Source organism: Chlorocebus sabaeus, chromosome 25 (genome assembly GCF_047675955.1).
Source record: "Chlorocebus sabaeus isolate Y175 chromosome 25, mChlSab1.0.hap1, whole genome shotgun sequence".
NCBI lineage: Eukaryota > Metazoa > Chordata > Mammalia > Primates > Cercopithecidae > Chlorocebus > Chlorocebus sabaeus.
The window spans coordinates 68804848-68819068 of NC_132928.1; the positions used below are offsets into that span (position 1 = coordinate 68804848).

Consider the following 14221-nt stretch of genomic DNA (forward strand, 5'->3'; position numbering starts at 1 on the left):
TTTATTGTAAGGCATTGGCTCATGCAACTGTGAAGAGTGAGAGGTCCCATGATCTGCTGTCTGCAAGCTGGAGGCCCAAGAAAGCCAGTGTCATAGTTCTGGTCTGAGTCTGAAAGGAAGGCCTAGCAACCAGGAACACCGATGGTAAAAGTCCCAGTCTGAGGGCAGGAGAGATTGATGTCCCAGCTCAGGAGCCCAGGCAGAGAGAGGGAATTCCCCCTTCCTCTGCCTTTTTGTTCTAGTCAGGTCTTCACAGATGAGATGAGGCCCACCTATACCAGGGAGGGCAATCTGTTTTACTAAATCAACTTAAATCTCATGTCACCCAGAAGCACCCTTGCAGACACAACCAGAATAACCTTGAAGCAAGTATCTGGGCACCCCATGGCCCAGTCAAGTTGACACATAAAATTAATCACCACAAATCCCATTCTCTGTAGCTGTAGCCCAGGTGGAACTGATTCCGAGAACACCCAGACTCCACACAGCACCACCCTGACTTCGAGGGAGTGGTTGATTAGGAGGAGAGATCCTTGAGGGGCACAAGGGGAAGAGAAATAAGGAGTAGGATGAAAGAGGAAGACACGAAGCCAAAGGTATCACTCTCCCAGACTCAAGCTCAGCAAAGCCCAGAAGCCTGCCTTGCCCACTCCATACCTCCCCTGGACCAGTCTCAAGCCCAGCACTTAGAAGGCACAGGTGCCCCTGGTCTTCTGTAGCCACCCACATGTTGAGTGATATCCGCTGAATGTATGGGGAGTAAAGAACACAGAAGGGAAGCCCTGCCCTTCCTCCTCACTGGAGCCAAGGTGTGAGATGCGGTTGGACTCTTTGGGATCCTTTAGAATGTTAGCTATTTGTGTTGGTTCCTTTGTCCTCCTTCCCCGTCCATACATGACTTGCAGGTCGGTCACTCAAGTGGGCGTGTGATTTTCTAGCTTAGATCTTCTACGTATTCCACGTAACAACAGAAACCTCCCATCATCTTGGTTTGCTTGATTTTGCTTCCTCTGCCTCTACAAGGAACTCACCTGCCCTGAACCTTTCAAATTAAATGAGCCCCTTAAATGGTGAGCCACAAGCCACATCTTGGACTCTGAAGAGTTGATGTTACTTGAATTTTTACACATCCAGAATATAATTTATGCCAAATGCATGAGGACAAAATGTTCTGACTGCTACAGCTTCTGGTTAGTCAATAACTAGAAGTCTTTTACTTTCACTCTCTCTCCTCCAAAACCCTTCTCAAATGCATTGACCCTTGTCTCTGCTCCCAGGCAGAGCCTGAGGGTACACTGGCTCAAGGATGGTTGAGGTAAACAGCAGGAATCCTCATAGATACCTGAAACAAGGAGAATGTTGGGTTTTGAAGATGTAAAAGCTCTTTTTGTTTATTGTTTTGTTTAAATTCCCAGCATGTGCTTATTTTCTTATCATTCATCTGTGCATGGGATGCTAGGATGAAGAAAGTTCAGTAATAGTTCCATGAGCCTCTTTGAGGACTACTTTTTACCATTCACTCTACTAGATGTTGAAGATGCCTAAGGCTTGGCTCCTGCCTCTAGGGAGATCCCAGTCTAGAGAGAAACCCATCCATTTCTAGATTCACATGGACTAATTTCTTGTTAATTACAATTCCACTTTACTTCCCAGATGTGGCATAAGCATTTTGGTGCCTAATATAATATCACTGGCAATAGTAGCAATTATTCAATAGGAATTAGAATGTTCCAAGGGCTGGGTAAGAACTGGCAAACTTTTACATACCTTCAGCAGCGTTTTAAGCAAGAGACTTTCAACAACCAGTCCTGGATGGAGCTGGTCCACCTGGAGCTCATGGATGAATGTGGTCAAACCTCTACCATGTTTATCATTTCACACTTCCCTCATGCTTTTCTCTTCTAGGTAAACTTCCGAGGCCAGAGAATTGAGCTCATCCGAGTCCGGAACCCTTGGGGCCAGGTTGAGTGGAACGGGTCATGGAGCGACAGGTCAGTCACCCCATCCCACCTCTCTGGCTGGTTCCCTGGGTGTGTGGGGCCAGAGCTGGCTTGTGCAGACATGTGAAGGAGTGACCTGTCTACCACCCTCCCGGGCTCTGACTCAGGGTCCTGTCCCGATTCTGGGGTGGCCCTTCTTCCTCCCCTTTCAGCCCTCAGGCCCACCTTGCATCAAGCTTGATTCTCAAGAAAGACTTACAACAGTACTCTAACTTTCACGAATTGTATTTATGTCAATACATAAATGTGTTACTTCCCATGGTGATGTTTATAACCCAGTGATATGGTGAAAAGCTTTATCTGTAGTTGTGAGTAGCTCCAGTAAGCAGCGATCATGTGCGTGCGCGCCTGTGTGTTTGTGTGTGTGTGTGTGTGTGTGTTTAGAGTATGGGAATCCCTGAAATATTACCTAGTGTGTAACTATAGGATTCTCTCTGATGGTCACTAACCATGGCAGAGGACCAATAGGCCAGCAGAGAAATAGAAGTGGGACTGAGCGTGGTGGCTCATGCCTATAATCCCAACACATCAGGAAGCCGAGGTAGGAGGATCACTTGAGTAGGAGAGGTTGAGGCTGCAGTGAGCTGTGATTGCACCACTGCATTCCAGCCTGGGCAACAGTTAAGACCCCATCTCTTAAAAAAAAAAAAAGGAAGTGGAATTGGATTTTCGTTTATTACAGAGCTGTTAACCAGAGTTTTGGTCTCCCAGTTACCAAGAAAGGTCTGCCTTTTCTGTGTGTGTCCCTACAGCTCCCCCAGCTCTGGTCCCTTGGGAGGTGACTGGGAACCAGGGATGTTTGGGTGGGTGCGTGGCAGGGCCCACCTGAAGCTGTTGCTCCTCCTCTGCTTGTTGGGCTCCTGAAGGCCTTTCTTGCCACACCCATGGCCCCTGAGCTTCTGGGGAAATCTGAAGCTAGTCTAGAACTTGGTTAAAACTGAGCCAGGGTTTGTCTTCAGTCCAGACACAGCTACCAGGTCACCAGGCATGGTGCAGCTGCTGCTCTGTTAGCCAGACCCCAGTGTGAGGGCAGAGCACACAGGCGTGTGCTCTCCAGGCTGTCATCGCCCCCGTGGAGGTTCTCATCCCACCATCCTCTGCTCTGGCTTTGGCTGCCGCCTTCTGAGAACCAAGAAGCATTGGCAGAGATGAGCTGAGATGGGTTGAGGAGGAAAGAGGTTGGCCTCCCTCTCCTGGCAGAAAAGGAAAGCACAGAGAAATATTGAAACCAAAATTAGTGAGACTACATCATGTAAGATGTGCAGTGCCCCTCAGCTTTGAAATACTAGCCTATAAAGGGAAAATGGGCCAGTTTCTCCCATTTCCTGGGACTCACGGAGGTAGAAATAAAGAAAGTGCATTCTGACTGGGAGCCAAGGCTGGAATGAAGTTTGTCTTCCACTCATGCAGCCTCCATGGATGATGCACGGGGCAGGAGCCATCCTGACCCCCTGACTTCGCTGTGCTGCTGGTGACATGTGAGTAGGGTTGAAGGCGCCATATGGCCAGCCTGTCAGGCCAATTACCTGGGTGTAAGCCACTTAAGATAATGGCTCCAAAAGCAAATAATGGCTGCCAGTTCCACTCTTCTGATCCTGGCCCGAGCACCTGGAGACAGATTCTCCCCTTGGATCTCCAGAGCACTCCACTGATTTTGAGTCAAGATCACAGGATGAGAGGGAGCTGCTACATTGGCTGTAGCACCACAACAGTGGTGACATACTTTGAACTATTTGGAGGTGACTATGGGGGTCACAGAAAATGCAATGAACTTGGAGTCACAAATCCTGAGTTTGGAGAGTGATAGGCAGCTACTCCCACCCCCACTCTTCCCTGAGCATGTGTCCATGGGCCTACCTGAGCCCTTTTGTCTGCAGGATGGGCACACATAGCTCACAGAACCCCACGTGGCTTGCTAGCGAGGTCACATACAGAAGGTGCCCAGTACAGACAACATCAAGCATGGGCAAGTGTAAGGCATTATCACCTTTCCAAGTGTCAGCTTATCCACTAAGGAGAGGCCAAGCACTGCTCCAGGTCACATGGCAAGTTGGAGGCCAAGAACGAAAGTCAGTGGACTTGTGGCTTCCAGCTCGGCTCTTCTGCTACCCTGTGGGCATGCAATGCCTTGTGACTGTCCCAAGATAATCTTCCATGTCGGTGGTTCAAATCATCCTCAGGGGTATTTTATCCATCAGCAGCACTGGGAGATGTACTTTCTGGCCAGCCCTCTTATTTGGGGGCCAGTGGCTCACTGGCCGCTGCATCCCTGGGTGCATTTCTGGGACCCAGTGAGTAGTCACTGAGCAAGACTTATTTCCTCCATAACCACACACTTTGGGTTCCACATTAAGGCCGTTGTTGCTCTTCATGACCTCTGCCTGAACACCAATTTTGTTTACTCCTAGTTCTCCGGAGTGGCGTTCTGTTCGTCCAGCTGAGCAGAAGCGTCTGTGTCACACTGCTCTGGATGATGGCGAATTCTGGTACAGTGCTTGTTCCTGTGTTAACTGCAGATACGAGCAAGTCCTATGGCCCAGGGGCGTAAGGAGCACCATGTTTCTCTCTCTCTCTCTCTCTTTCTCTCTCTCTCACTCCAATTTTTTTTTTTTTTTTTTTTTTTTTTTTTTTTTTTTTTTGAGACAGAGTTTTGCTCTTATTGCCCAGGCTGGAGTGCAGTGGTGTGATCTCGTCTCACTGTAACCTCCACGTCCCAGGTTCAAGTGATACTCCTGCCTCAGCCTGCCAAGTAGCTGAGAGTACAGGCATGTGCCACCACACCCGACTCATTTTGTATCTTTGGTAGAGATAGGGTTTCACCACGTTGGCCAGGCTAGTCTCGAACCCCTGACCTCAGAGAAACCACCCACCTCAACCTTTCAAAATGCTGGAATTACAGGTATGAGCCACCTTGCCCAGCCTTCTCTCTCCGTTTTTGGCAAATCAAATTCATCCGTCTCAGACCCCTCATATACACCCAGATTAGAGGGAAATTTAATCTCCCTCCTGTCTTGGTGGGGGCTCACCCCAGCTCTCGGTTTGTTGAAGAGTCTGCAGGGGGTTGCTGCAGTCCAATAGAGGAAGAGTGCCTGGTCTCCAGCCTGACATACCTCCTTGGTGCTCTGTGTCATCCAGGTTTACGCAGTGAATTTGAAGACAGGCAGCTCTGCTGCTCATGGGGTCCATTCCCTCCACACCCACTTTGGTGAGAGGTACCTTTGAAGGCAGCTGCCCTGAGAGCATCTAAAGATATTGACCTACATGGGAAGGAAACATTTCTACTCTGGACTTTGCCTTGGCCTGAATCTCTTTGTTTAATTGAATATTTGTGTTGGGCCTTCACCTCTAAAATCTTTTTCAGGCTTATTTCTTCCTGTTTGGGATCTAGGAGTTGGCCCTTCTAACCCTGCAAGAAACAATTTCTGGTTTCTGGCTCCATTCCCTTTCATGTGCTCCAACCAGTCAATTCTTGCCTGAACTCATCTCTTCCTTGTAACAGCTTTTAAAATACAACAACCCAAAACCATAACTATTCCAGCCTTTTTCATTCTTTTCCCGTAGAACACAGCCTCAGTAGTGATTTGTTCTGCCTTCTGTATTTTTACAGTTGTCTTAGTCTATTTGGGTGGCTATAACAAAATACCACAGACTGGGTGGCTTACAAAGAACAGGAATTTATTTCTCACAGTTCTAGATACCAAGAAGTCCAAGATGATGACACAGGCAGAACCCATGTCTAGGGAGGGCCCTATTTCTGATTTATAGATGGATCCTTCTCACTGTGTCCCCACGCGGTAGAAAGAGGGCAGGGCGGCTCTCTGGGCCCTTCTTTATAATGGCACTAACCCCATCCATGAGGGCTCCACCCTCGCAACCTAGTCACCTCCCAAAGGCCCCACCTGCTAACACTATTATTTTGAGGGTTAGGATTCAACATACAGATTTAGGGGAGGCCACAAACATTCAGTCCATAACAACATGCAACAGATTTACCCAATGTTTTGCCACTGCATAACGTAGATATCCCCATTTTCCAGCTCCAACAGTTCCATGTTCCCTCTTGCCCAACTGCTAACGTATTTTAGAATTTTGTTATGGCAGTTCCGTAATTCGAGGCACCAAAGACTCAAGGTAACACTAGCTGCAGTAGTGGAATAGGCCCCAGATGTATAAAGGCTCAAATACAGTGAAGTTTTTTTCTCACTCATTGTGATAGTCCAGGGAGGATGTTCATATTCTGTGGGTGACTCTGTTCATACAGTGATTCTATTGTGTGGCTCTGCCATCTTCTAAGGTCACATGGTCATCTGCACGTAGCCAACAGATGAGAAGAATAAAATAAAAAATTGAAGAAGACACTCTCACTTTCTAAAAATCTTGACTCAGAAGTAAATGCATCACTGCTCACATTCTACTCCCAGATGGAAGGAGTGGGGTGCAGTCCCTAGTGCTGTGCTGGTGAATGCCAGCCGTCTCTGTCTCAAGAACCATGAGGGCCTAAGTTCCCCAGATTTGTGGGAAACGTGCAGGGTGCTTGAGAGATTCCCAAGCTGTCAAATTAGAAATTACAGATGAACTTTGAATTTTGAAGTACAGGGGACTTTGACTTAGGGGGTTACAAGAGAGGAGCAAAAACTGCAGGAAGAAAGCTGAGTTCTGGAATTAGTATCATCACACTAGTCAGTGCATATGAGCAGGAGGTAGAAACCAGAGTTTGAGAGGCTACCTGAGGTCAGGCTAGTGGAAGGAAGGTCTGATACAGAAGGTGGGAGAAGCCGGGCAGAGGAAACTCGGAAATTCACAGCAGGAGGCTCCGCAAAGAAGAGAGTCCATGTGAGTGATCCGTTGCCCTGACCCTCTTGAAGGAGCTGCCCTGACACCTGGGCTGAGCCTGCCCAAGGTGATGGGTGGTGTTAAATCATGCACCCTGTGCATGGAGCCCTTTCTCCTGGAATCCTGACTCTGAACCCTGTGTAGCCTCTTTCCATCCTTCACCTGCTCTAGGATGTACCTCCTGCAGCTCTCTTCTCTCCCCTTATGTATGAATTCCCCCTTTCTTCTGAATCATTCACCTTAGCACTCCAACACTATCATTTCTCCTACCTGCAAAGAAAAGAAAGCCTCCCTTGATCCACTCAAGTGACCGTCCCAGCTCTCTCCTCTCCTCTATAGCAAAGCCCGCCAGTTCCTCTTCTCCCTTACTCTCTCCACTCCACTCAGCTATGAGTGTGCCCCACCATCCCACTGACCCTGACGTTGCCAGGGAGGCCGCCCATTCTCACTTTACTCGATTGGATCATTTTGATCCATCAGGAGCCCTTGATGGTCCTCCACACGCCCTGGTGGTCCTCCTCCTACCTGAGCTCCTTCTCAACATCCTGTCCTGGCCCCCTCTCATCTTCCTAACCTGTTAGCACTGAGGTGTCCCAGGGCCCCATCTGTGGTCCCCCTTCTTGCTGTCTATTCTGACTCTTTAGGCATCTCGTCTGGTCTCATGACTTTAAAAACTATCTTTACACTATTTCTCAGGTTTCCATCTTCAGCTCCTTTGCTCGGAATTCCAGAGTCACATACTCAACGGTCTACTTAACATCTCCCCTTGAATGTATAATAGTCATCTCAGATTCACGTGCCCAAACCTGACCTCCTGAGCTTCTCTCTCAAACTGTCTCACCACAGCCTTCCCCATCTCCATCCTTCCAGTCACTCAAACCAAACATCCTGATTCCTTTCATTCTCTCCTTCCCCACATCCAGTCCGTTAGCAAATCCTGTAAGATTTGCCTCAGAATATGTCTCAAATCTGGCCACTGTTCCCACCTCCCATGCCACCAGCCTGGACCAAGCCACCCTTGTCTCTCACTTGGACACCAGCACTAACGTCCTAGCTGCCTCTCTACTTCCACCTGTGTCCCCAAAGTCTGTTCTCAACACTGCAGCCATGGAGCATGTGACTCCTCCATTTACTGCCTTCCAGTGGCTCTCCATCTTCTCAGAGTCAAAGCCAAAATCCCTATATCTACTTGACATACTGTGATCTCTTGATCTTACTCCTTACGGATGCCTCGTGCCTTCCTGGTGTTCCATGAGCACCTCAAGCACCTCTCTGCCTCGGGGCCTTGCTGTCCATCTGACTAGACCCCCAGCGAGCTGCTCTGCCCAGTACCTGGTAGTTCAGGTCTCCACTCAGAATGTGCCCCATCAGTAAGGCCTTCCCTTACCTCCCTGTTTAAAATAGGATCCCACCCTTACACTCCTATCCTTCAACCCAATTTGATTTTTCTCCGTAGCACTTAACATCTACAATAAATCTATATTTTTACCCCAGTTTTTACCTCTTCAACCTCTACTTTACTTTACTTTAAAAAATGTTTCCATCTCCCCACACTTTACAGTCGCCCCACTCCTTGTGGACAGGAACAAGATGATTTAATGAATAAGTGAATGATTTAATGAATGAGTGAATGGATGATGCCCTCACCATCACCCTCCTGTGCATCGTGTCTCTCCACTTTGTTGCAGGATGGCATTTAAGGACTTCAAGGCCCACTTTGACAAAGTGGAGATCTGCAACCTCACTCCCGATGCCCTGGAGGAAGATGCGGTCCACAAATGGGAGGTGACGGTCCATCAGGGAAGTTGGGTTCGCGGCTCCACGGCTGGGGGCTGCCGCAATTTCCTGGGTAGGTAGGCTGCCTGTCACTCTCTCTGCCACTCCCAAGTGTCCATTCCAACCCGGGACACCAAAGGATAAGGGCCGGGTCCTCAGAGAAAGCCTGAAACATAGTAAGATTTTAAAAGTGACTGGGAAAAGAAGGCTGCAAAGATTTAGTTGGGTCAGAATTGTTTGGGGAAGCTCCTTTGTTTTACCACTTAGGTTATTTTCCATTGCAAGTAATGGAAAGCATGACTCATGCCAGTTTAGCAATAGAAAGGATTTATTATCTCACATAATTGAAGAGCTCAGAGGAAAAGTGGGGTAGGCTTCAGGCACAGTTCTATCAAGGCCCTGGTTCTATTTGCTTGTAATTCACTGCTCTGCCCTCTTTCCTGTGTTGACTTCTTTCTCTGTCTGGCTTTCGTTATAATCACAGGAGGGCTGGCAGCAGTATCCAGGGCTTCCTGAGCCCTCATTCACATGAACAGCAAGAGCTCCTGGGGTTATCAAACAAAAGTTCTCAATTTCCCTCTAATTGGAAATTCCTTGAACCAATATTGCCCGGTGAATGCTATGCATTGATTGGCTTTGTCCAGTCTTCGGTGGCAAGAGGGACTGGCATAGACCAATCAGAATTCATGCTGGAGCAGTGATCGAGATCAATCCTACTCAAACTGCCCACTATCAAGTGGATGCTGGGAGACAACCAGAAGTCCACTGCACTCTCCTCTGAAATACTAAGTGGAAAAAAAAAAAAAAAAAAAAAAAGATGGAACAAGCTTTAGCAGACTAGACCCAGAAAAATGTCCTTAAAAAGTTGCATAGGAAATGGTTGAAGAGAAGGTGGAAATGAAAGAAAGGATACTTTGTGTTCTCGTTGGGGATTATCAAAAGTAGGGTAGGAGGGCTTATTGAACAGGGAGAGAAGGTATTACTTTCTCATGTTTGGTAGGATATATGAGGGTGGATAGGTGTGTGTGAGTGTGTGTGTGTATGTGTGTGTGTGTGTGGTCTTTGGGGGTTTTTTTAAGAAAGGGAAAATAATCTACCTCTCCCAAATGACAGATACCTTTTGGACCAATCCACAAATAAAATTGTCTCTGACTGAGAAAGATGAGGGGCAGGAGGAGTGTAGTTTCCTTGTAGCCCTGATGCAGAAAGATAGAAGGAAACTCAAGAGATTTGGTGCCAATGTGCTGACAATCGGCTATGCCATTTACGAGGTAGGTGGGAACCACATTGCATTTCAGAGTTCTCCATCTGAGTTCTAAATTCGCAGCTCCTCCTCGGTTTCACACCTGAGACTCAACCAAGAGTCCATGAACTGTGTCCGAAAAGCCAAGAGGAACTTCCCTAGGAAACCCCTCCCTTTCTTGCCCATTGCAGTGCCCTGACAAAGACGAACACCTGAACAAAGACTTCTTCAGATACCACGCTTCTCGGGCCAGAAGCAAGACGTTCATCAACCTGAGAGAAGTCTCCGACCGGTTCAAGCTACCCCCTGGGGAGTACATGCTGATTCCCAGCACTTTTGAGCCCCACCAGGAAGCTGATTTCTGTCTGAGAATCTTTTCAGAGAAAAAAGCCATTACCCGGTGAGTCAGAGGAACGGCTTCCAGAATCCCACTTCTTTTAGTAGTTTATTCACACAGAAGTCATCCAGGAACTGCTGGAGCCAAGACTCCATTCTTCCGTTTTCCATGTGTACCTGAGAAACAAGGCAGGACAGTTTCTTTCTTTTCTATTATTTATTATTAATTTTTTTTAGATGAAGTTTCACTCTTGTTACCCAGGCTGTAGTGCAATGGCGCGATCTCAGCTCACTGCGACCTCCACCTACCAGGTTCAAGCAATTCTCCTGCCTCAGTCTCCAGAGTAGCTAGGATTACAGGCACCCGCCACCACACCCGGCTAATGTTTTTTGTATTGTTAGTAGAGACGGGGTTTCACCATGTTGGCCAGGCTGGTCTCGAGCTCCTGACCTTAGATGATCCACCCGCCTCAGCCTCCCAAAGTGCTGGGATTACAGGAGTGAGCCACCACGCCAGGCTGCAGGACACTTTGTTAACTCATCTGCAAGGCAAGGCACATATTCCTTCTAGCTCTGCTCCTCCCTCCCTCAAGCAAACCACTGAAAAGTTGCTCTTTTCTACTGGTCCCAGAGTCATGCTCACGAGACACTTTTGGGTGGAGCCCTTCATTTTTCAGACCCTATTACCAAGAAGCTTCTGGGGTAAAAGCCCCATGCAGGGATGCTAGACATTTCTGGGCATGATGAAGGCGGTGGCTACTGCAAATTTCAAGAATGACATGTTCTTTCACCTCCAATTCAAATAAATGTTGGCAAATCTGCCTCTCATTTTACATACCCAATATTCCACCACATCTTCCTCACAGTGTCTTAGCGAAATTATTTTATATCTGTTACTTCTGTGGAAAATGTTTCCCTTTACTGCCCATTCACCATGGATTGCTCTGTGGCACAGGGGGAAAAATGGTTCAAGATAGATGAATCCATTTCTTTTCCCAATGATGATATTCTAAAGATTACGGAGAATGCTAAAATCTGCTAATTCTGTATTTAAGCTAGATAAGTCTCCAACAAAAAGTCAATCTGCACAGAGTTAACAAGAGAGACAGCTGTGAATACATGACTCACTCTAGTTTCATCTTTCGTTTAGTGAGATAGAATTAGATTGGTGGCATGCATTGAGAAGACTCAATTATGAAGTCTGGTGGGGTTTCTCAAGCTGATTACAAAAGGCATGGTTCTTTCTCTTGGCTAAATGGATGCTGAAAAGTCTTAAATTTTTAAACACTCTACCGGATAATTTTTCTCCAGCCTTCTCCCAGATACTAGTACAAGGTGGGGATGAGTATCCTAGTATCTGTTCACACAAAAGTACCCTGTATGAGATCCATGCAGATTGACATCTCTTACGGTGGCAAGAACAAGAGAGACCCAAGTTATGCCAATGCGATGCCTCTTGTTCTCTATCCCATTAGTGGGGTGAGCTCAGAGTCACTGGCATGCATCAGGTGACTTGTACATGGCAAAAAAACCTCCATACTCAATCTTGCTCTGAACAAGATATTTTAGTCTGCTATGATACTGAGTATAAGAATCAGCTCTGTAGCTTGGTAACGAAAATTCACACTGAGCTCTGTGTGCATTGGTTTAGCTCTCAGGCTCCTGATTAAACAAACAAAAGTTCTGAAAGGGTTATGTCATGTATGCCCAGGAGATGAGGAGGAAAGGGAGGACTACCCTCATTCAACGTTAATACTTATTTGTATTCCCTTTGATTTTGATTTTGTATCAGTTTTTCTTTGAGAGTGCTTCAAGTTTTAATCTATAAGACTGTATCCCTCCAAATGTTTTTAGCATCATCAAAAGCTGAAACCTGCTCCTCCTGTTAATATTACTACTATCCAAATACTACAAATCCCCCTAAATATGTGAATAGCAAAAAAACATGATTGCATCATTTTTCCTCTTTTTCCCTAACATAAGCACAGAGACACCCATCCCTCCCCAACCCCACCAGTGGAATCAGGAATTTACATCTGTGAGGAGAGGCAGGAGTTAGGGATGCAGCTTCAAAAGGTGGTCTTTAGGCTGGGCATGGTGACTCATGCCTGTAATCCTAGCACTGTGGGAGGCCAAGGCAGGAGGATTACCTGAGGTCAGGAGTTTGAGACCAGCCTGGCCAACGTGGAGAAACATTATATCTACTAAAAATGCAAAATTAGCTGGGCATGGTGGCACATGCCTGTAATCCCAGCTACTTGGGAGGCTGAGGCAAGAGAATCACTTAAAACCCAGGAGGCAGAGGTTGCAGTGAGCCGAGATCGTGCCATTTTACTCCTACCTGGGCTGCAGAGTGAGACTCCGTCTCAAAAACAAAACAAAACAAAAAAAAGGTGGTCTTTTTGGTTCTGATTCAACTTTGTAATCTTTTAAAATGCACCCCCTCCTCAATGCCTATCACTCAATAGGTTGAATGGTCTCCAACAGATATGCATCCTCCTTGAAGATGCAGAGTTTATGGAGAGTGAATGTGTAATGCAACTGCACTGTTTATGGGTCATTGGAGGTGCTACTATTCTACAAAACACTTTATCCATTGCCTTTGTTAAAGTTCATCAAAGAAATAGGGAGTGACTGCTGGCTTAACTTCTTTTAGTTCCATAAACCCAGAATTCACAAGTTCTTAGTGATGGCTGATATAGTTTGAATATGTGTCCCCATCAAATCTGAAGTTGAATTGTAATCCCCAGTGTTGGCGTTGGTGCCTGGTGGGAGATGTTTTGGTCGTGGATGCAGATCCCTCATGGCTTGGTGCTATCCTCGTGATACTGAGTGAATGCTTGTGAGATGTGGTTGATAGTATGTGGTACCTGCCCCACCCCTGCTCCTGCTTTTGCCATGTGACATGACTCTTCCCCCTTCTGCCATGGTTGTAAGCTTCCTAGGCCTCCCTAGAAATCAAGGAGTCAAGTTAACTTCTAGGGAATATACCATGCTTCCTTGTAAAGCCTGCAGAATTGTGAGCCAATTGAACCTCTTTTCTTTGTAAATTACTCAGTCTTAGGTATTTCTTTATAGCAGTACAAGAACAGCCTAATACAGAAAATTGGTACAGAGGAGTGGGGCATTGTTAAAAAGATAACTGAAAATGTGGAAGTGACTTTGGAACTAGATAACAGGCAGAGGTTGGAAGAGTTTGAAGGCCTCAGAAGAAGACAGGAAGATGAGGAAAAGTTTGGAACTTCTTAGAGGCTGGTTAAATAGTTATGGCCAAACCATTGATAGTGATATGAACAGTGAAGTTCAGGCTGCCGAGGTCTCAGATGGAAATGAGGAACTTATTGGGAACTGAAGCAAAGGTTATGTGTGTTATGCCTTAGTAAACATCTTGGCTGAATTGTGTCCATGCCCTAGGGATCTGTGGAAGTTTGAACTTCATAGTGATGATTTAGGGTATCTGGAAGAAGAAATTTCAAAGCAGCAAAGCATTCAGGATGTGACCTGGCTGCTTCTAACAACCTGTACTCAGATGTGGGAGCAAAGATATGACTTAAAGTTGGAATATATATGTTTAAAAGGGAAGTGGAGCATAAAAGTTTGGAAAATTTGCAGCCTGGCTATATAGCAGAGAAAGAAAAAGCTTTTTCGAGAGAGGAATTCAAGCAGGCTGTGGAACAACCACTTGCTAGAGATATTTACATAACAAAAAAGGAGCCAAGTGCTATAACCAAGACAATGGGGAAAAGGCCTCAAAGGCATTTTAGAGAACTTTGCAGCAGCAGTCCCTCCCATCGCAGGCCAAGGAAAAAAATGGCTTCATGGGCCAGGCCTAGGGCCGCACTGCCCTATGCAGCTTCAGGACACTGTTACCTGCATCCTAGCTGCTCCAGCTCTAGTCTCTGCTCAAAGGCACCAGATACAGTTTGGGCTACTGCTTCAGAAGGTGCAAGGGTGCAAGCCATACGCCTTGGCAGCTTCCATATGGTGTTAAGCCTGCAGGCACACAAAGTACAAGACTGAACGAGGCTTAGCA

General features: G+C 46.7%; 1 protein-coding gene across 1 annotated transcript in view; it reads left to right on the forward strand.

Annotated features, from left to right (window-relative positions):
* Positions 1 to 14221, forward strand: part of CAPN9 (calpain 9) — a 47632-nt gene that overhangs the window by 22271 nt on the left and 11140 nt on the right. The window contains exons 7-11 of the mRNA XM_007989768.3: positions 1906 to 1991; positions 4409 to 4486; positions 8522 to 8682; positions 9723 to 9880; positions 10044 to 10252. Of these exons, the coding sequence (XP_007987959.2) occupies positions 1906 to 1991; positions 4409 to 4486; positions 8522 to 8682; positions 9723 to 9880; positions 10044 to 10252 (692 nt within the window). The remainder of the gene's footprint in view (positions 1 to 1905; positions 1992 to 4408; positions 4487 to 8521; positions 8683 to 9722; positions 9881 to 10043; positions 10253 to 14221) is intronic.